This window comes from Chrysoperla carnea, chromosome 4 (assembly GCF_905475395.1).
Source record: "Chrysoperla carnea chromosome 4, inChrCarn1.1, whole genome shotgun sequence".
In the NCBI taxonomy this organism is placed as follows: Eukaryota; Metazoa; Arthropoda; class Insecta; order Neuroptera; family Chrysopidae; genus Chrysoperla; species Chrysoperla carnea.
The window spans coordinates 53,662,319-53,684,424 of NC_058340.1; the positions used below are offsets into that span (position 1 = coordinate 53,662,319).

The window sequence follows — 22,106 nt, forward strand, 5'->3', positions numbered from 1 at the left end:
CTCACGTCATCGAATTACTATTGAATAAAAATCTTATTTTGTGTATCTCAATAGAAAAATAATATGAAACATAAAAATATTTGTGAACCTTGCCAAAAATAAATTTACACACATAATTTAAAAAAAATTGTTAATTCCAAACAGGCCATAAAAGATAAATTTTTAATAGTGTATGGCCTTATATCATTATTAACAAGAAAACTTTCTAAAAGAATAAACAAATTATTATTGTTCCAATAACGTTTTGTATTGATTTAGAAATATTTCTTCTTGTATTAAAGTTAAATCTAAGTGATCATCATCCACCATTGATAAATCTTCAACAATGCGATTAAATGCTTCACGGCGACGTGTCTCTGCTAGAGGATCATTTGAATCATCGTCATCTAAATAAAATAATTAAATATAAAATTATATAATTTCAATACAAGCGTTTTTAATTTAGAAGTTTTTGAATAGAAAGAAGAAAATATATTCATAAAATGACTTTAATTCTGTTTTTAATTTAAATTTGAATGTGAAGATTAGCATGTTTACATAAATGGATTACCCAAATGTATTAGAAGGAATGATAAAAAATGTTTCCTCTGCGACTTTAGACATACATTATAATATTACTAACGTTTTTCTAACATTGTCAGCAGAGACAAGATCAATTTATTGTACCTAAAGTATAACTCTTGTGTTTTGTAAGGTGTTTTAGCGAACTTCTTTTTGAACAAAAATCGGTAGAATAGGGTACTTTCGGTAGTGAAAAATAAATTATGAAAATTTGATAAAAATTAAAATTTATGTAGAAATATACTTAAATATTCTGTTTTTGAGTCACAAAAGCACATATAATGTTTTATTATATTAAAATTAAAAGTCGTAATTTTTAATATGTATATCACGTGACCTAAAACACGAGCCGCCATGATGTGACATCATATAGTAATTTTAGGTTATGTTACCATCAATTTTATTTATACATATAATGCCAGAACAAAAAAGTTTTAAAATTTTAATTTAAATTTTATGGCAAGAAAGTGTGTTTTTTGCCGAAATATATCTATTTTTGGGACTTTTTATTAGGAAAATCAACATTTTAAAGTACTTTTTCAAACATAGTAGAATACCTTTTTAATGTGGATAGTGCGTATTTTAGTCAATATCTAAATTATCATATAATTTCTTTTATAATTAACAAATGTTAATCCCCCCTCCTTCCCTTTATCACTTTCCACATATTCGAAAAAAGCTTCCAGTCATACAGCAACCGTGTATTAACACTTGAAAATAACGAATCAATATTTTCCCTATATTCAATATTATTGTAATAGTTTCACTTACCTGCATCGGATGAATATTCTCCTTCAATAACACCACCAGTCAATACAAGTTCTTCGATAGCTTTTTCAATAACACCATTATGCTTTTTTAATGCAATTTTTGCCATACGTGGATCAAATCCGACAGCAACAATTTGATCAATTAATGATTGTGTAATACCTACTTTATTACTGGTAGAGGCCATTGCTGCTTCCAATAATTCTGGATTTTCTTGAATTAATTGTACACTTTGTGATAGAATATTATTTGATTGTGCTAACGCTTGACGTGCTGCTTCCTTTGGAAATCCCATTTCAAGAAGCATATTCAACAATGATGGTTCAATCCACTGTTTACCATCTGCACATTTTCCTAATTTTTTACGTGCTCGTGTTAATACTTCATTTTCAATTGCTTTTTTACGACTTTCAGCTCGCTCTTCTCGATTACGTGTAATATAATCAGCAGCGGCATTCACATTACCATGCGTTGCACGTAAACCTAATCGTCCCTCAGCCGGTGAGTAACCTGAGTGAAAGTTTTAATATCATAAACATTTTAATAAAAACATTGTTGGAGACAATTAAAGCTTAAAACTATTTAATTACAAACAAAGGTCCAGGGTTTCATTTTTAGTTTAGTGAGAAAAATATATTTATATAATACACTTTAAAATTGTTGTTCGTTGTTGTGTATGCGCAAACATTACAGCTTTGTACTTAGAATGGCGAAGGTTCTTATTTACTAAGCCATTCTAAGTACAAAGCCATAGTGGTCACAAATTCGATGAAATGGAGTAAAACAAGGTGAGCATTATCTTCAGCAGACACATAAAACGATGAAGCTTCTGTTTTCTTCTCAGTTGAATGGATATTGGTTTAACGATTTTATTGAATTTTTGCAGATTAAGGTTATTGCCGCATTAAGGAAAAGTTAAAAGAACTGAATTGTTATTATTGCTATAATATAAAATGGCTAAAACAATGATTACCAAGTTCAACCAAAGCACTAAGACTGACATCATCCACTTTAAGACTTTGTAATTCTTTTTCAGCCCGTTCTAGTAAATGTTGCGCCTCTTCACGACGATTTTGATGAAACATTACAATACCTTGCAATAAATGAAGTCTCATAAAAAGTGCCGCTTCATTACCTAAACAACAAAAAGAAATTAAATATTTGAGTAAAAAACGCAGTGATCAAAAACAAACCTGATGTTCCTTTTAAAGCGATTAACCGTTCTAAATTTGCTCCATAGCTAAGATGAAAATTTTCTTCACATTTTTTTAATCGATTTTCAGCATCTGGGATCTGACCAACACTTCGTAAACATAAATAACACCATGCAATGTCAAGATTTAACAAGGCATAATTATCAACGGATGCTAAAATTTTTGAATTACATCGGCTACGGAATAAAAGCATCATGAAGTAAACGGTTTTAGATTAAACAAATTTTACAAGAACTGAATCACGCCAGAACCTTTTTTATTTCTAATGTTCAGATTATGGAATAAATCATATCTTCTGTCTTCTGAAGGTTCTGGTCCTTCGATTAGTTAAAATAATTCGTTTTGAATTATCTCACCTCAACACCCCATTCCCCAGATTTGTTTTCTATTAAGATTTTCTTAATTTAAATTTAAAAAAAGCAAAGAAATTACATGTTATATTCACGGGAAAGGGTGCCATGCAAATTTTTATTCTAGAGGGTGGAAAATCAGAAATTTGACTTAAAAATTTAATAAATACAACGGGTTTTAGGTACATGCTTAATCAGCTTTATAAATGGCCAATCTAGACCCAGAGTGGGGTAACTCCGCAGGTACAACCATCTAATTCGAACCCAAAAACCATGATTTTGAGATTAAAATTGATGAATGTTTAACTTTCAACATATTAAGATTTTTCCGAGTCTAATGACAGACCTTCAGAGTCTAATTTTAGAGGTTTAGAAAATATTTATCATTTTCCTTGATCAAGACTAAAATTCTAAAAATAATTTCTGATTTTTCGATAATCCCAAAAATTCCGTGGTAAGTTATCAAGGTTTTCTACAATCACTCGCCACCCCTGGGTTATAACAATAAATGCAGTTTTTTAAATTATTCTATAAAACATATTAGACATGGAGACAGTTATACAAAATTTCAAGTCATTCCGAATAGTCGCCAAACCGGTTCCAAAGCCATACCTTTCCGGCGATATGGCTTAACAGTAAATTTCGTGAATGACCGTTCGAAAGTGAAGAGTCAAAGAGTTCTTTTAATTATTCTATGATTACGCTCAAGTTACCAGCGCTGTGGTCATTATTTTCCTTTCAACAATTACGTAGTTTCACCCATGAAGGGGCGCCATGCCTGTAACAAATTACTTGAAATTTTGTATTAGTGTCTCACACTCTAAACTGTGAGACACAAGTAGATTTATAATCTCTGATCTTAATTCTCAAACAAATTTAAAGAAGAATTCTGATGAAGAATCGCGAAAAAGTTAAGATACAAAAAAATAAACCATTCCAAAAACGTAATGTGAAAATTCTTTCAAAAACATACTGGCGTGATTCTATACCAAATTTACACACTTAAATTCATTATCAGCTTCAAGAAACATTATCAATGCCAACGAATAATCTTCTTTTTTTAATGCAGCACGTCCTTTTTCATGCAATGTCATTGCAGTAACTAATGCTTTTTTTTCGGCGAGTGGTAAATTTAAGGTGTTTCCAGATTGATCTTCTACCTTTTAATAAAAATTTCGTTTTACTTTAACATAAAGAAATTATATTTTAGCTGACTTGTACACAAACCTGAAGATATTGATTATGATCTTGATTAGTTTGAAGTAAAACACTTAAATCTTTACGAGTTGTTTCCAAAGTTTTTTGATCCTTTTCTTCATTTTGAAAATTTTGTATATTTTCATATAATACTACAGCCATTAATTGCGTACCATTTTTAACACTTTGGCTTTCTAGGGAAGTCTCATCTTTCAATACTCTTCCGTTGCAGATTAATTTTAATCTAATAAAACGTAAACAGTTACGAATGTACGAGCATCAAAGCAATTTTAAATAAAAAATTTGAATTTTTTTATATGAAATTGGACTAAATATAAATCAATTCTGAAAATGTTTCGATATCTGGAGTAATTTTCATAATATCGAAAATTGAAAATTTTGTTTAATTATTTAGCTTTCGATATTTCAAAAACCAAGGCAGATATCAAAAAATTGTATTCTTATTTTTCGTCTACATTCATGAAGTTATAACAAAATTAATCATTAAAGTTGAAAATAAGGTATAAATAATTTCAAACCTAAATCTAAAATTTCCTCAGTGCTTATACTACCTTAAAAGATAATAATCCTAAAATTCACAAAAATTATGGATTCTTCATCAAGACAACGAATCTTAAAAGAGACGTTCAAGTCTCTTTCAAATCGTTTCATCGGCTTCTTAATCCAATACCTAATAGGGAATATTCATGAAATTTAAATTTAATTCAAATATTTTTCTTCCGTAACTTTAATGACTGGACATTTCAACTAAACCATTATTTTAGTAATTAATGTGTTGTAAATTCATTTTTTTAAAGTGTAATTTACATTGAACTGTCAAAAATTGACAGATCATGTACTTATACGCCATCAACAGAGAGCGCCAAAAAACTGCGTTTAAATATCTCAAAATTATAATGTATTTTATATTTTTTTTACACTTAATTAAAGCATTTTTAAACAGTATTTATATTTTTACTATGTTATAACGGTGTAAACAATGAATTAAAAATATTTAAAAAAATACATGAATATTCCCTATTTAAAAAAATCTAAATAACCTCTTATGGGGCAATCCTAAAAACGGAACCTCAATATATTCTAAAATTAATTTGTTTCTTATTGGCATCTTTGTAGCTATCTTTGTTAGTTGTTTTACTACAGTGTCACGAAGTGACTTTGCGCAATATTACTAATAAATTGCGCAATATTATTCATAGATTATGTGGGATTTCCAGATAGTACAATATGGAACTCTTTATAAATTGAGACGTCATTTATTGTGCAATAAATTGGCGATTGTGGCGATATAACGTAAAAATAATCATATTTTCTTGGCTACTATGTTACCTGGATGGGACGCTCGAAATTTGTTGAGCAACAGCTTCTTTTAAATCACTACCCAACGCATTTAATGAAATTTTAATCGTTGATAAAATAGTACCACCAGCTTGACCGGGTACTCTTACTTTTAAAGTTGCAACTCCGGTCGCTTTAAAGCTATCTCGTTCTTTCATTTTCTCCAAGGCATGATTTTGTAATTCTTTTATGGCAACCAAACAATGTTCCATATCAATATTTAATAATTTTGCATAATTCTGAGCTAAAATCTTTAATTGAAAATTACGTTGTGAAAATCATAATTATTCGAAAATTAAATTTTAGAATTACTTGTATTTCAGCTTCGGAAGAACTCGAATTATTTGTACCATAATAAGGTGGAAGCCACAATTTAACTTGATCTTCATTTAATTGTGCACGAACACGAATTAAAATATTTTCAATTTTTAGATCCATTTTTAATTATAATTCACAGTAAAATTACTTCAATATCTGTTTTTGCATTTTTTCAACATTAAATCAATATTTAATCTTCAATTCCGTGAATTATGATAAACTTGGTAAAAATTTCTTAGCAATTTTGCATTCTTTATTTGAAAATCATAACAAAAACAAAGAAATGACATGACTATCAAGATTTCTTATTTTTTATGTTGGCTGTACTTGACACATACGGAAGCCTGAATGTCTCAATAGCTTTTTTTATAAGTGTCTACCCACAAATATAAAATCAACTAGTTCACTTCAACAAGTGCACTTGTGACTTGTGGAACATTATGGAAACAAACCTGTTTGAAAATGTCAGCCGGTAATGACTATTCTTTAATTAGCCACTACCGAAACTGTCTGGAATTATTAATAATTGTACGTCCGGATTTAATGATAATAATTAAATTTAATGATAATATTTATAATTTGTCTTACGTAGTTAGTTAAAAATTTTTATTAATATTATTTAAAAAGATATAATGCTTTAATTAGCCTTTTTCCTCAGAAGATTAATTCAAGACAGTTTCGGTAGTGGCTAATTAAAGAATAGCCATTACCGAATTACCGACTGACATTTTCAAAAAGATTTGTTTCCATAATGTCCCACAAGTTACAAGTGCACTTGTTGAAAGTGAACTAGTTGGTTTTATATTTGTGGGTAGACACTTTTAAAAAAAGCTATTGAGACATTCAGGCTTCCGTAGACACATCATCTGTGTAGTGTAAATTTTAAACTGTTGGTATTACATTTAAAATTCAGCTGTCAAAATACATTGACATTCTTATTTTCCTTAAATTTTTTAACAAAAATTTGTTAAAAATAGCATTAAAATTGTTTAAAATGCTTGTATAAATAAATAATTATATAAAATATTAAACTAGAAAGTGATAAATTAGTAAACATTATAAATTAAATTAATCGGCCATTTTAATTACATCATTAATGACGAATATAATAGCGGTTGTTTAAAAATCTACTCCGAATCTTTAGATAATAAATTTTTTCTGATATTTTTTTAATTATTATTTAGAAAAATGCAATAAAATTTTTTGTGATATAATTCTCATAAAATTTCTTTAAAATAATTAATTAAAAATGTTTAAATTAAGATATACTCTAAGAAATTTACAATTAATATCGTGTTCTTCCATAAAATTTATAAACTACTCGCGCAATTTTTCTAATACAATTCAAATTAATATTGAAAATAAAGAAAAAACCGTTAAATCCGTGTATAATAAATGGTTGAAAAAATTTAATTTAATTAAATTAGACGAAGCTAAAGAGTCAATCGAAAATATAATTGCACATTGTTTAAAATCGAATATGGTAAAATTTTTTTTTATAAAACATAAAATTAATGTTTGATTATTAAAATTAAATTATTTTTAGCCTTATTTAACTTACAATCAGCTTGAAATTGTTTTGAATAATGATACCATTACGGAAATAGATAAACTTTGTGAGTTACGCTTAAAAAGGTAACACTTCTTTATTTTTTCAAAATTCATTTTCTTTAAACAAAATTGCGCTTACTTTTATAGAATGCCAATTCAGTATATAATTGGTGAATGGCCATTTAGAGATTTAAACTTGAAAATTAAACCACCAGTTTTTATACCACGACCAGAAACTGAGGAATTAGTTGAATTAGTACTTAAATCCATTGAACCAATGTCTAAAACAGATTTAAAAATTGCAGATATTTGTTGTGGATCTGGAGCTATTAGTTTAGCATTATTAAAAGCAAATAATAAGGTAACTTACTTTGGAAGTTTTTTATTCGATCCTTTGAATTTTTTTGTTAAGATGCAAACACCTGTTTGGTACCTGGCGTTACCTAGTAACAAGATTCAATCAATATGAGTGTTTGGGGAGAAGGGTACAAAGAGGAATGGGTGCGGTGTTTAGAGCAAAGGGAGAAGGAGGGTGTTATAATACATAAGAAATCTATCTCAATATGTAAATTTCTTTTTATTAAGATAAATGACATTATTTGTTTTATGTTATGTGTTTCATTATAGCATTTTATTAAATAAATATAAAATGTTACATTATTTTTTGCAGTATAGGCAACTGTATGTACATTTATGTAGTGCGTAGTGGGTATAATTTACTACACTCTACTGAAACGTGTTGAAACTCCAACAGGTGAATGGCATAATAAATGGGATGGTTACGATCAAAACCAAATTTATTTATCTAGATAAAGTATTAAGGGTTATATATATAAAAAAATTTTTAGAAAAATAATACAGAAAGATTATCTCGCGTTAAAAAATATTTTTTTAAGGTAGTTTGTTACCCAAATTACTTAAACTTGACTCCAAATTTTTTTTATATTTATTCGAAAGATTATATGTAAATGCATCCATAGAAAAAATTTGATTTTTAACGCATGGTTCACCAGATATAATTAGTTAAAATTATGTAAAAATTTATGGGATCTTATGAGTGTCCTTATTCAATAACTCCGAAAATCGAGAGTTCATAAAAAATCGTTAAACTTGAGCTTCCAAAAAAACAATTTATATATATACAACCAAGCCTCGAACGTTCATTAGACAAAATTTAAAACAATTTACTGTAAACTTTCTGTTTAATTAATTTTTTAATATTATCAGCTGGCATCTATTTCCGTTGTTTATCGGAAACATTTAAATGCATTATGCGCGCAAATTTGAATCGTAAAAATGCCTTAGATTGTATACAACGCGTTTATAAATGGGATCATAATTAAATGTCAACAAATATTAAAAAATATATATAAATAAATAGGAAAGTTTTAGGTTTGACAGTTTATTTTTAGTCAACTCAGTTTTAAAAAATGTTTTTACGATTTTTAATTATTGTTAATGCGTATGAAATTAGATCAATTAATTTATTATAAATTTTTTTGTATCATTTAGTTATAAAAAACAATTCAAAAATAATTGCGGAATTAACTAAGTGATTTGGGTAACAAACTTCCTTAAATGCTAACTTCCTTAATGCTTGAGTTTATATAGAATTGATCATTATGTTTTTTAATAATTGGTAGCTAGTAAATTTGCTATTTCTGGCGCAAGCTCTGTTTTGCATAAACGAATACCAGGAATTATGGTTAACATTATTAAAAAGAATCATTGTACATATTAAAAGTTTTTCTGAGTTGGAGTTTCAGTTAATAAAAATATTTATTTTGTCCCTTTTTCCTTCAATATGGGCAGCTATATAAATTATTTAAAATATTATTTGGATGCGATTTTAAAAAAACCGATTTTCCCCCTTGGCCTAAAACCTTAAAGACTATTATACTGTATACATAAACAAAAACAACAAAATTATAAAAATGAGACATACTTTAGCAGCTAATAAAAAAATATCAAATAATACAAATAATGTCAAAAAAATCTTTCCTAATTCAGTAACGAAATGTCATACTTTTGATACTGATTTTAGTCACAAAATATTGTTAATTTTGTCACTATTGATAACTGGGAGTTGCAACCCGGCAACTGCTCGAGTTGGCTCGATTTCAGTAGTTCCAATTTAAACTACCAAATGACCATATTTGTACTTAACATTTTTAAAGGCCAATTAAAATATTCAAATCAGATAAGTCCCACCAAATAGCGATAAAATTAGTGCTAATTAAAACCGGAAGTGGTCCTCTTTTTCAGTAGTTCCAAATTAGACCACCAGATTACTTACCATTTATCAATAGAATGAGATATATTTAAAAATGAAATTTTTACACACGATGTGTTGGATCAAGCTTTACATTTAACGCAAAAAACACTTTCATTTTGCAACTAGTTATATAAATAGTTATTTTCTCAATATATTTCTACTAAATATGCACTTATTTCCTCCATTTTGAATCGTATAGGAGTTTATTTTTAAAAGCCATCAAAGGCTTGTATGCTTTTTTGAATAAATTCTCTTATCTTAATAAATAAATAATTTTCAATTTATATTCAGATTTCTGTGATAGCTGTTGATAGAAGCAATGAAGCTTGTGATTTAACAAAACTAAACGCACAATTAAATTATATTGACAATAAGCGTTTAGAAGTATTACTATGTGAAATAAATGAAAGCAATTTGTTAGAAAATATTAATCAAACATTTGATATAATCGTCAGCAATCCACCGTATATTCCACAAACAGAAATTTCGCAATTACAACCAGAAATATTACTGTAAGTTGAATATTGTTTTATATATACGTTTTTTACGTTTGACAAACTTACGAAGCTAAGCTAAGTTTTGTAATTTTTAATTCATAATAATAGAGTACTTTCTCAAAGCTGCCTTCAGGCAGCTCTTAAAGCTGTCTTAACACAGTTTTGAGAAATAAATGAAGCTATATAAAAGTTAACTCAAGTTTATAAGTGATAAGAGGTAGAAGACCACTCTAGAGTTGAAAGTTATTCCTTATAATATAACAAATCTTTTTTGTTTAAAATATTTTTTCGAAATATGAATAGATTCGACATAAAATGAATCTAAAATTCTTTCCCTTGGGTCCATTATGTTGAGGATAAAGGGGAAATCAATCAATTGTGATACTATGGATAATATCTTCTTTCTGTTTCTTAAATTTAAGAATTTAATTGGATATAGTATTAAACTGAATTATTTGTGAACGCACATCAATTTCCACCTACAACCTTAATGTTCTTTTGATATCAAGTTTTGTTTTTTTCATTTTTTGTGAAAATAAAATAATAAAATGGAAATAGTAAATTTTTGGGAAATTTTAATAGATTATTATCTTTTTTATCTTAATAACTGTCATAAAATTGAATTGAAGTCGTTTTAAAAACAATTGAACATCATACATCATTTACATATCCACTTTACATTTATAGTACGGCAGGTAGGCGAAAAATTTTACGAACACTTCGAAAAAATTGATTTTAGGATTACCAGAATTATTTCATTGACGACCCTTCCGATCTGAAGTCCGTTGACGCCGACACTTCTGCTGTTAAACAGCTCCAAATGGTTCATGGAGCAGCGACCGGAGATGGGCGCTCCCTTTTTCGGTATCATAACGAACCATATGGCCTAAGTGTGCCCCACACTAGAACAGCCACTCTTACGTCACCTAACCTAACCATATACATCTAATACGATTCATTGTTATGATTCTAAAAACACATTAGCTTCAAAATAACACGTGTTAATATTGTGAATGGTGTGTGTACAGTCTCGCTTGAATACATACATTCCAATGCTGTTTTTGAAATGCATTATTTTATTTATAATGAATTTTACCATATAATCCCAGCAATCGGAACAAATCCAATAATCGGAATACCTCTGGTTTTTATTGAGTCCCGATTATCGAGACTCTACTCTACTGTACCTTATATCGCTAATGTGGGTGTTTTGACTACTGTCGAAAAATTGTATTATAACTGTTAATATAACTTTGCTTGTTTTCTAAGTTATTATATTTATCCTGTAAACGAATTAGAATCTATAACGTGTCTGAGATCGTTTACACCACGTTATTTTAAATTTTGTATATTCTGTACTATATTTTAATTTACCCAAAATAAATAATAAAAAATAACATTTTGTTTTTTTTTAATAATCTGTTTTTATGTTTTTCTTTTATCGTATAGGTATGAGGATATAAGAGCACTTGATGGAGGCTTGAATGGATTTGAAACAATTAAGTTAATAATCACAATGTCATCGAATAAATTGGTTACAAATGGCTTGTTATTTTTAGAAATTGATCCGAGACATCCTCAGTTAATTGAAGATTTTTTAAAGAAAAATACTTTACTCGGATTAGAACTTAGTCAAATATATAAAGATTTTTGTTCAAAAAATAGATTTGTGAAAATAATAAAAAAATAAATAAAAATTTTATAATTGTGTGAAGGAAAATTGTATTTTTCTTTATTGGTTATTGCAATATTTGAAAGTGAATTATTAATTTTTCTTTCTAAGTGAATTATTAGGTACTACCAACTACCAAGGTAGTGTGATCAATGATGGCCCGAGCCCTATCATAGCCCAAATGAAAAAAGAAAAATATTCAATGAGTAATTCATTTAATACGTAAAGAATATCCCAGGCAAAAGGCAAACCCATCTAGATACAATTACGCCGTGTTTTTAATGTCGGATTTTAATTTTACTTTTCAGAGGCATAATAAAGTGAGTGCATGTTTTATAACTTCAAATGTGAAATGTAATTAAAGAAAAATAGCAAAAATAGTTAAAATCATTTTGTTATAAGTTTGGACATTGAATGATTGGAAAGTTTCTGTTTTTATATCATGCATATATGTAAAATCCAAGGTATACTAAGTTTAGTCCCAAGTTTGTAACGCTTAAAAATATTGATGCTAAGCAAAAAATTTTAGTATAGGTGTTCATAAAATCACCTAATTAGTCCATTTCCGGTTGTCTGTCTGTCGTCTGTCTGTCCGTCTGTCATCACGATTACTCAAAAACGAAAAAAGATACCAAGCTGAAATTTTTATAGCGTGCTTAGGACGTTAAAAGTGAGGTCGAGTTCGTAAATGAGCAACATAGGTGGTCAATTGGGTCTTGTAAACCGTTACAGATAGAACAAAAGTTTAAATGTAAAAAATATTCCTTATAAAAAAATAACCAACTTTTGTTTAAAACATTTTTTCGTAAATAACACTGTTTACTCGTGAGGGCGCAAATTAGGCGTAAATTGTATAGTATGTTATTATGGGAATATTAGTTATGTACCTATGTGTGTGTAATGTGATAGAATCATCGTTTTATTATGTAACATGGTGAATTTTCTTAAGATTTATTTGGAAAACGAATATTAATTAATTAAAAGTATGACAAATAATTTCCTATAAAGAAAATTATAACAAGCGCCACTCGAGTTTTTCCATAAAATACATATATTTTTTCTGTTTTAAAAATTCTTCAAAAAATAACGATACTCCTGCAAATATCCCACGTGTAAACGTGTCTCTTGTAAGAAAAAATATCTGTATTGATTATACGATTATATCTGGAACTATTCTTACATCAATTAAAGTTAGGTATGCAGATAAGGAAGCATTTTTGTTGTTTCCTCTATGAATACCTTTACATACCGTGTGTTTCGTATAACCATGAATTGCGTAAGAAAAAATTGATATATGTTTGATAAATTGATTCGGGTGTAGTTAATAATAAACTTTTTTTATGGATTGTAGAAGTAAAGGATAACTATTTTATATGGAGAAAAATTGAAAAAGTGGCAAAAAATAAGGGAAATTAAGTTTCAGTGAATGGTTACAATGGCGCTCGTGAGAAAGTGGACCAAGAACATATATATATATATATATATATATATATATATATATATATATATATATATAATATGGAAGGACGTGAAACTCGAGTGGAGAGGGTAGCTGGAAAAAAGGCGCCTATCTGGGTGAGATCTAGTCCTCGACCGTTGCGTACTTTGTACCTCCCATCAGGCTGTCTTTTGTTTAGATATCAATTTCAATTGTTTTCAATATCACGGCAAGGAAGTTTCACGCCCTTATATATATGTTTTCTTGAGGAGACCTTAGTTAATCTACTTCTCTATCCTCTTCTAACAACTTGTTTAAGATATTTATCTTACTCTTATTACTTTTGTGTTTGATGTGAACTTCTCTATCCTTCTCTAACAACTTCTTTAGATATTTATCTTACTCTTATTATTTTTTTATTGTCTAGCCTTGATGCTCGTACATCCTTAAAAAATTAAGTAAATCAGACGGATGCGTTGGTTCTTTAAAGTTAAGGAGTACAATAATGGATAATCACCTTATATTAAATTTCTTTTAAAATTGCCATTAATTCCGTCATTTTATTGAGGCTCCATGCCCATCCGTTTAACATAAATTATTAACTAATTAATTAATTTGTATACGGAATAGAATAAATAACTTTAAATTATTTATATAGGAGTGAATAAAGAATAAATAAATATACAAAATGATTAGTTTTTACAATTACATTTATTTTTTTTTAATATAACTTTTTATTTAATTTTTTTTCAATTTTTTATAATATTTTTTTGATGCCATTATTACAATATATAATTATTTTTGTAACATAATAATTAATTATTTTATTGCAACTTAATAAATTGTCTCATTCATGGAAGGTATTTTTAAATTTGCAATAAAATTTTGTTAATAACATATTTTTTTTATCTACAAATACAAAATAAAGACAATAAATAATTTAGAAAGGTTAGCAGAGTGATTATTAAATAACAGTCAATTTATTTATTTAAAAAGTTAAGTTAGAATTTTAAATAATAAAGAAGATAATAATATAATAATTATTCATATGTTCCAGCCTCTGTTATTTTTTTTTTATATTTAAAAATATCACAAATATATATTTTTTTATATTATCATATAAAAATTAAGTGAAAAATAGAAAACGAAATTTATTCGTAAAAAAAACTCGGAAATAAAAAAATAAATTATTTTTTTAATGGTTTGTCTACAGTTCTATTTGTTTCATCTAAATCATCATCATCTAAAAGTTCTTCAGAATCACGTCCAAGTCTTGGTGTGAAGTCAGTTCCTCGGGGCCATTTTTGGCCATCTGTTCAAATAAATATCAATAAATATTAAATAATTATAAAAGACATGGTTGAATATTAATGGATATAAAGTATGTTATATACCTTGTGCTGAAACAAAACCCCATGGTGTGTCGGTTAATTCAGGACCACGTTTTTGAAAACGTCCTAATCGTGGCCCCCACCATAAACCTAAATAAAATTAAATAAAAAATTTTTGAATGGATCATAATATGAGAATATTTGATTTTATGATTAAAATTAATTTATCGGAATGACTATGCAAACAAAAAAGTAAAAAAATTATACATGTTGTAAATTGAACCCAGGACTCTAAGTTGTATAAACTATTCAATAGTAATACTTAAACAATACTTAAATATTCTGTATATCACGTGACCTAAGACACGAGCCGCAATGATGTGATGTCATATAGGCAAAAATAATATGCAATAATTATTAATTTGTTGATGGTTTTCATAGTAATTGTAGGCTTATTACATCGTCTTTATTTACACATATACAATGTCTTACATATGTAATGTATTTATTGTTTTTACCAATATTACGTCACCAAAATGGCTGACAGCATTTTTGACAGAATAAAAAAAACAACAAAATTAAATTTTGTCTCTTTATATACTCATAACGCCAATTATTTAATTTCGTTTTTGAAAGGTCTCCGCTCTTGTTTTTAATACATTTAATGCATCATTATTTTCAAATTAAAAAAAAAAAAAAAAAAAATTAAATTAAATTTGGAATTATTATTAAAATTAAACTAGAAAATGTTAAAAAAAATGTTTACCATTGAGTTGTTCAGGTGCATTCATAGCATTTTGTTCCGTATGAGATTGACTATCACGACCAACACGTGGAAATGCCATTAAACTCTGTTGTCGTTTCATTTCATGGAAATAATCTGTTACAAATAATGATAAATTTTATTAAATATTATCATATTATTATTATTAACTATAAAATACGTCATCTATAATCATCCTCTAATTATAATAAGTTTTTTATTATAAATTAATAATAGGTAGTAAGTATTTATTTAATCCAATTATAAATTAATACATAATGTTATAATATGGTGAATTTATACCTAAGCATATTATAATTGATAAAATTATTATATTAATTAAATATTACATATAGACTAACAAAATATGATGATCATTTAAGTATTAGAAGATTGTGATATTTCATTTAAAGATATTTATTTAATCCTTATTAATGCTACCATGAAATATTTACAAAATTCTAATTTTAACTAATCTATTAGTTAAAATTATTCAAAATCAAATTAGAGGAGAAAATCTAGTTCTAATTTATTTAAACTACATTTATTATCGTAATTTTTGGTTTTTTACATCATTTGATATAATATAATAATAATAATAATAATAATAATAATGGCCACCCACATCATGATTTGTTAATCTTTATTTATTTAATTACAAACATATTTACAATTACATTTTGATGTGGGTATAGTCGGTTACTTCGTTCTTATCCACTGCCTGGATTCGAACCCGCAACCTAAGCCTAATTGGACAAACAGTCTAATACACACGCCTTAGACCGTTCGGCCATTTAGGCTCTCATCATCAACATGATTTGATATAAAAAACGTATCTTATTCAGGCTGTTAAGATCCGAGTTTACAAAAAACGCACTTTTAATATCTATTAAAGTTTAGATAAATTTTACCTGAGGAATCATATAATTCATGTGGTGATTGAATTCTGGAGTATATACCAGACCTTCCTACTCTTGGATGTGGATAAATACCCCAATTATTACCACCTCTCTTGACTTTTGCTCCAATTGTGGCTCCTTTAAAAAAAAAATAGTTAATTATAATTAGAATGGTAGGTAATATCGATGAACTTAAATTGTATTATCAAAGGCTCAGTATTATTGTTTTATTATATTAAAATTACAAGTCGTAATTTTTAATCTGTATATCACGTGACCTAATAATCATACAGGCAAATATAATATGCATTAATTACTAGTTTGTTGATAGCTTTCATAGTAATGTTATCATTAAAATTATTTATACATATAATAATTACATACACGACTGTTGTTTTTACCAATATTACGTCACCAAAATGGCTGACAGCGACTTTGCAAGAATAAAATAGGTTTAATATTTAATTTAATTTTATGGCAAGAAAGCGTGTTTATTTTGGCAAAATATATTTTTTTGTGGCTTTTTATTAGGAAAATCAACATTTTGAAGTACTTTTTCAAACATAGTAGAATATTCTATTAAATAGAAACGAAAATTACAAAGAATTGTAAACATAAACTTAAATGTTGGGAACGTTGAAACACCATTTCGAAATAATATTTTGTTACTCATGATAGTTTTTAGAAAAAAAACATAATGAATTTATTTTTCAAAATCGTATATAACTTAAATGAAATTATTTTTCAGAATTGTAGGTACATTTTACCTTAAATGGTAAATCAGATAATAGAATAATAGAAAAGCGAAATAGGTTAAGAGAACGTGTTATAATGTAGAGATATTTAACACATAAAAAAGGTTTTTTCATTTAATTTTCCAAAAAGTCATGAAGGAAAAGGGAAAATTTAATTTATTATAAAATTATTACTATAACTATACTCTATACAATTTTTTCACTTCTATAATGCGTATATCGAATTTATTTTAATGTCTTAAAGGTGGAAGTGATGGTCAATATGTATATAATTTTTATAAATGAAATAAAATATGTATATAAGCATATAATACGAAATTTAAAGATTGATAGAATTTTACCGAAAAAAATCACCTTTCATACTTTTCAAATTAAATAATTTATGATGATTTTTTTCATTTAAAATTAATTTTACCCAGAAATTTAAACATCAAATTAGAGAATATAGAATCGAGATTATCAGTTACGACTAAAATTTTCGAAGCTTACATCAACTTTTGTTTTTTTACAAATAATTCCTAAAAGTGTACGCTATATTATTATATCCAAAAGGTGGATTATCCATAACGCAAAGTAGGAAAGTGCCGACGCAAGTACAGACGCGGGGTTACAAAGGCGGCGCCCATGGAAGTTTTTAAACAAACATCAAACTGTGTATGCAAGTATGCAAAAATCACAGTCCGTTGACATTGATATTTGTACAGTTATTCAAATTTATGACAGTCTGATTCATATAATTTCTGCAGAAAAGAAAAATTTTAATAAAATTGATCAGCAAGTCTTGGAACTTTCATTACTCAAATAAAAAAAAGGACATAAAAAGGAAGTTCACAGTATCTGCCGAAAATATTCCGAGAAGTGTTCAGCAATTTTAATAGGTTCTAAGAAATAAAGAACTTGAAACATAAGAACTAAAAAAGGTTTTTATTGGTAAATTTTTATTGCGAGGAGTGCTAATTTTTAAAACTACCTACGGGCGCAAAATTTTGTATCTATTTTATGGTGGAAACGCAGATAATATTACTTGCAATAATAATACAATACTTGTTATATTTCAATTGACTGTTTACTGCATCAACACATATTTACATTCTACACGTTTTGAAAGCTTACTAATAATCTAAGCAACAAGTTCAGATTGATGAAATATAGAAAAACATGGCCGTAAAAATACGTGTGATAGCTTGATGGATTCGGAATGATGTCGAGAAAAATTTGCTAGAAGGATTTTTCAGCACATAAAAAATTGAAACAATTATCAATATTTCTTAAAATAATAATATTTAAGAAATTTCCTAAAATAATAAAAAAAAGAATCTTAAAAAAGAAGAAATTTCCTATAAAAAATTCCCACTGTGGAAAGTCTAACTCCATTATTTATAATCTTAATTTAACGCTGAAAATAGGTCTTTTTGCATCATTTTTATATTAAGATTTATTATCGTTGGGAAATTTACCTTAAAATTAATTTTTCAACAAGAGAATTGTTTATTCAGAAAATTTTTTGGAATTTATTGTTTTCATTGTGAACTAAAAAAAATGATTAAATAATTGGCGTAAAATATTTTGGCTTCGTTGTATATACTTAACAAGATCACATCAAAAGAGTTTTAATATCTTGTTCTATTTATTTAAATCAACAAAAAAGCCTTAAAAAATGAGAAATCATGCATTTAAAAAAATTATTTTGAACAATAATTATTTAAAGTCTTTTGACGTGACTTTGTTAAGTTAATATATATGAAGGACTGCACGAAGCTAAAAACTTTTACGCCATAATTATTTAAACATTTTTTTAATGAATAATAAAGACGAAAAATCGAGAAAACTTTTGTAAAAAACAATTGTATTATAACTTGTTGAAGAATTAACTTTAAGATAAATTTCCAATGCTAATAAATTCGTTAGAGTGTTCAGATACACCATAATTTTTTCCTATTTTTAAATTAATAATTAATACATCCAAAAAATTATTTAGTGTGAGATACTCGTCTAAAAGCTCTATTTTTAGCGTTAAATTAAAATTATAAATAATGGAGTTAGACTTCTAGGAGCTAGAGTTTTTTATTGTAGATTTCCTTCTCTTTAAGTATTACTTAAATATTAATATTTTAGGAAATATTACCGAAAAACGAATTACGTTTTTTTCCATCTTTAATTGTTGATAACTTTTTCAATTTTTTATGTGCTGAAAAATGCTTTTAGCACATTTTTTCTAGACCTCGTTCCGAATCCAACGATCTATCACATGTATTTTTACGAGCAGAATTTCGTTATTTCACTAATTTGAACTTGTTGACTAGACTAATATAAGTCTTAACTGTGTTTGTTGAACATTTGATTAGCACTATTTTTCTCAGAGCTTCAAAAATAAAAATAATTTTTAATATCCGAAAATATGTCCGAATTATTAAATCGTTCTTAAAATTAATGTGTTTTTGAGTTAATGCTTGAACCGAAAACCTAACTTGTTGAATATTTAAGGCCTGTTATCCGTAGCCTAAAAATTTAGAGTATTTTTGGAACTTTTATATTAAACCCGCTGACCTGACGAACTACGTACCGCCTAACAGTCGATTACTTATTTATATATTTTTTAATACTTATTCTGCTATTCGGGACACCTGGTTAGCTATCCCGGTACCCCTCTACTAACACTTAAATTTTATGGTATGGTATTCGAGTGCAAATTGGCTATTTATTATTATTACGAATCTTCTGTATGGGAATATAGAAAAGTGTTGTCTTTACACTTTTTCAGGCAACTTTTTAAATTTTTCTCTCCATAAGAACCATCCTCGTGTTTTAAGGAATATTATTTTTTTTTAAATTAGCAAAATCGATTCAGCTGCTCTTGAGATTTGCGCTTAGCAACACATTCAGCGATTCATTTTTATATTATAGATATCTTGGAAATTTTGACACGATTAAAAGATTCAACGATTTTTCTTGTTTTGTTTAAATTATAGTACCACCAAGAAATAATTTTTTGACTTTACGGAAGAAATTTTTTTTAAAATTTTTAATAAATTTAAAAATAACTTACCACTACAGTAACAGATCGAGCTAAACAATACAAAAACTAAAATTGATTTGAAAATAAAACTACTATTCCACAATTCCATTTTGAGAAAATTAAAAAATTGAAACCGAAAAAAAAATCACACAAAATGAATAAATTCTTTTTAAAATGTCCCAACAACTATTTGTATTCGATAATACTTTTTGTTGTTTGCTATTGTTTGGGAAAATTCAAACTATAAATTTTTCGAGAACGAATACCGCCTTTTATATGCATTACAGTTAAACTAGAAATTTTCATTTCGAATAAATACTATCATCTATCTTTGTTCCATCAATTATTTTCAATATAAAAAAGTACTTATTTAAATAAAGATAGATTGATTGTGTTTATTGTGGAAAAATAAACTTTAGCGCGCATGTTGTAGGCCGGTTAATACTTTCTTTTCAACAAGTGTATGACGTAAACAATATAAATACGAACGCAACGAATTGGCTTGATACAAATCATTTTTTTTAAAGCTCATTTTTTTTTCTATTTTAGAGTTTAATTGAAAATTAATTAGGAATTTAATTTAATTAAAATTTGTCAATGAATTTTATATAAAATTAATCGTAAATTATTTTTCGATGAAATCTTATGAAATAATGTACAATATACAATTATTTAGGTACTATTGATTAAGGATGTATAAGCGTCAGGGTAATTTTGGATAAAAGGCTTGATTTTTTTTATATGTAGTTGGATTAAGTCTAAATCAATTCTAAAAATTTTAGGGAAGGTTGGCCGATTATTTAAATAAATAAATTACTTCAAAATGAGGCATATTTAACATTGGTTTTATGGGAAAACGGCAAATGTATGACATGTTTTCATAGATTTCTCCTAAACTAGCACTAAACTGGAAATTTTTACAAAACTGGAAATTTATAAAAAAACTATTTAAATTAAAGTTAAAACCTTAAGGTAGTATTATCGGTAATACACTTTGCATTCAGAATTTAAAGAATCTTGAAGAGTTGTCCATTATTACATCATAATTAACCTGTTAAATTTTTAGGGGCCTTCAGAGAACTGAAAAAAAGATATTTTAAAGATATTTTTACATTGATCCTTATGGGAAATCACAGATTTTATTTTATTTCACAAAATTGCACGTTCAGATTTTCAGTTCTCTGAAGGCCCCTAAAAATTTAACTGGTTAATTATGATATAATAATGGACAACTCTGCCAAGTTTCATTAAATTCTGCATGCAAAGTCTATTACCGAAAGTACTACCTTAAGAAATTATTGAAAAAAAAACCGCTGTGCTCGACTAATTAAGGATGTATGAGCACAGCAGTGGGGACACAAATTTAAAAAAATATGTTCAATTTTGATGGGGAATTATTCAAAATATCGAAAATTGAAAATTTTATTTAATTATTTAGCTTTCGATATTTCGAAAGACAAGGCATTCGTCTACATTCATGAAGTTGTAAAAAAATTTATCGTCATAGTTGAAAATAAGATGCAAATCATTTAAACCACAAGTCTAAATTTGCCTTGGCGCTTGTACTACCTTAAATGTCTGGAATTTATAAAAATAATAATTTTTAGAAATTTTGAAGACTTTATTATGAAATCGAAATACATTGACCCGAAAAAACTAATGTAACCATTTGAATTTTAGCTAATTTTTTTATTTTTAAACTAATTTTGAAGTAATTATAAATAATTTGATAGTCTCTTAAAGAATTAACTTTTAATTTTTAAAACGTTTTATTGATGTTGAGAGAAAAATTCTTATGGCTACCAGCGTAGTCTGCGTGCAATTTTCCGTAAGAATTACAACCTGTTTTCAAACAGATACCAAACTAAAGGAATTAAAAAAGGCGAATTTTTGTCATGAATATCTAGCCATCTCTTGCTAGGCAAAATATGAAGAATCGGTCATATATATTGTCAATTTGTAGTTGGCTGAGTTTAGAGTTCAGATTTTGGCTAAGTATTTTTAAAACTTCTGACGTAGTTATTAGTAACTGTGGAAAGCGACAATAAAAACGGAAGAGGTTCTCAAGCCAACGCAACCCATAAAACGGACTAGGTTCTCAAGAATATAATGCCCTAATCTAAACGTCTTCGACTTTTTGCT

At 27.2% G+C, this 22,106-nt stretch overlaps 3 protein-coding genes across 3 annotated transcripts; 1 reads left to right on the top strand and 2 right to left on the bottom strand.

Moving 5' to 3' along the window:
- Window positions 1–134: 134 nt before the first annotated feature.
- On the bottom strand, window positions 135–5,887 carry LOC123298083 (NEDD8 ultimate buster 1-like). The gene is made up of 8 exons (XM_044879987.1): window positions 5,762–5,887; window positions 5,441–5,700; window positions 4,121–4,334; window positions 3,896–4,053; window positions 2,523–2,719; window positions 2,303–2,464; window positions 1,333–1,839; window positions 135–386 (listed from the first exon to the last, which is right to left on the bottom strand). The coding sequence occupies exons 1-8, from the start codon at window positions 5,885–5,887 to the stop codon at window positions 226–228; spliced, it is 1,785 nt and encodes a 594-aa protein (XP_044735922.1). The 3' UTR covers window positions 135–225.
- Window positions 5,888–7,148: 1,261 nt separating this feature from the next.
- LOC123298785 (MTRF1L release factor glutamine methyltransferase) lies at window positions 7,149–11,988 on the top strand. Its single transcript, XM_044880881.1, has 6 exons — window positions 7,149–7,250; window positions 7,314–7,402; window positions 7,466–7,679; window positions 9,885–10,105; window positions 11,540–11,742; window positions 11,885–11,988. The coding sequence occupies exons 1-6, from the start codon at window positions 7,248–7,250 to the stop codon at window positions 11,986–11,988; spliced, it is 834 nt and encodes a 277-aa protein (XP_044736816.1). The 5' UTR covers window positions 7,149–7,247.
- Window positions 11,989–14,373: 2,385 nt separating this feature from the next.
- LOC123298786 lies at window positions 14,374–20,073 on the bottom strand. Its single transcript, XM_044880883.1, has 5 exons — window positions 19,995–20,073; window positions 16,206–16,331; window positions 15,298–15,411; window positions 14,595–14,681; window positions 14,374–14,512 (listed from the first exon to the last, which is right to left on the bottom strand). The coding sequence occupies exons 1-5, from the start codon at window positions 20,071–20,073 to the stop codon at window positions 14,388–14,390; spliced, it is 531 nt and encodes a 176-aa protein (XP_044736818.1). The 3' UTR covers window positions 14,374–14,387.
- Window positions 20,074–22,106: the final 2,033 nt, after the last annotated feature.

Excerpts from the sequence above, each read along its gene's own strand:
- LOC123298083 (XM_044879987.1), bottom strand. The coding sequence starts at position 5,887 with ATGGATCTAAAAATTGAAAATATTTTAATTCGTGTTCGTGCACAATTA. Across the intron at positions 5,701-5,761 it reads CTTCCGAAGCTGAAATACAA|ATTTTAGCTCAGAATTATGC; the intron begins GTAATTCTAAAA and ends TTTCAATTAAAG. Across the intron at positions 2,465-2,522 it reads CGCTTTAAAAGGAACATCAG|GTAATGAAGCGGCACTTTTT; the intron begins GTTTGTTTTTGA and ends TTTGTTGTTTAG.
- LOC123298785 (XM_044880881.1), top strand. Across the intron at positions 10,106-11,539 it reads TTACAACCAGAAATATTACT|GTATGAGGATATAAGAGCAC; the intron begins GTAAGTTGAATA and ends TTTATCGTATAG. Across the intron at positions 11,743-11,884 it reads TCAAATATATAAAGATTTTT|GTACTACCAACTACCAAGGT; the intron begins GTTCAAAAAATA and ends GTGAATTATTAG.
- LOC123298786 (XM_044880883.1), bottom strand. The coding sequence starts at position 20,073 with ATGGAATTGTGGAATAGTAGTTTTATTTTCAAATCAATTTTAGTTTTT. Across the intron at positions 16,332-19,994 it reads CTCGATCTGTTACTGTAGTG|GAGCCACAATTGGAGCAAAA; the intron begins GTAAGTTATTTT and ends TTTTTTTTAAAG. Across the intron at positions 14,513-14,594 it reads GGGTTTTGTTTCAGCACAAG|ATGGCCAAAAATGGCCCCGA; the intron begins GTATATAACATA and ends TTATTTGAACAG.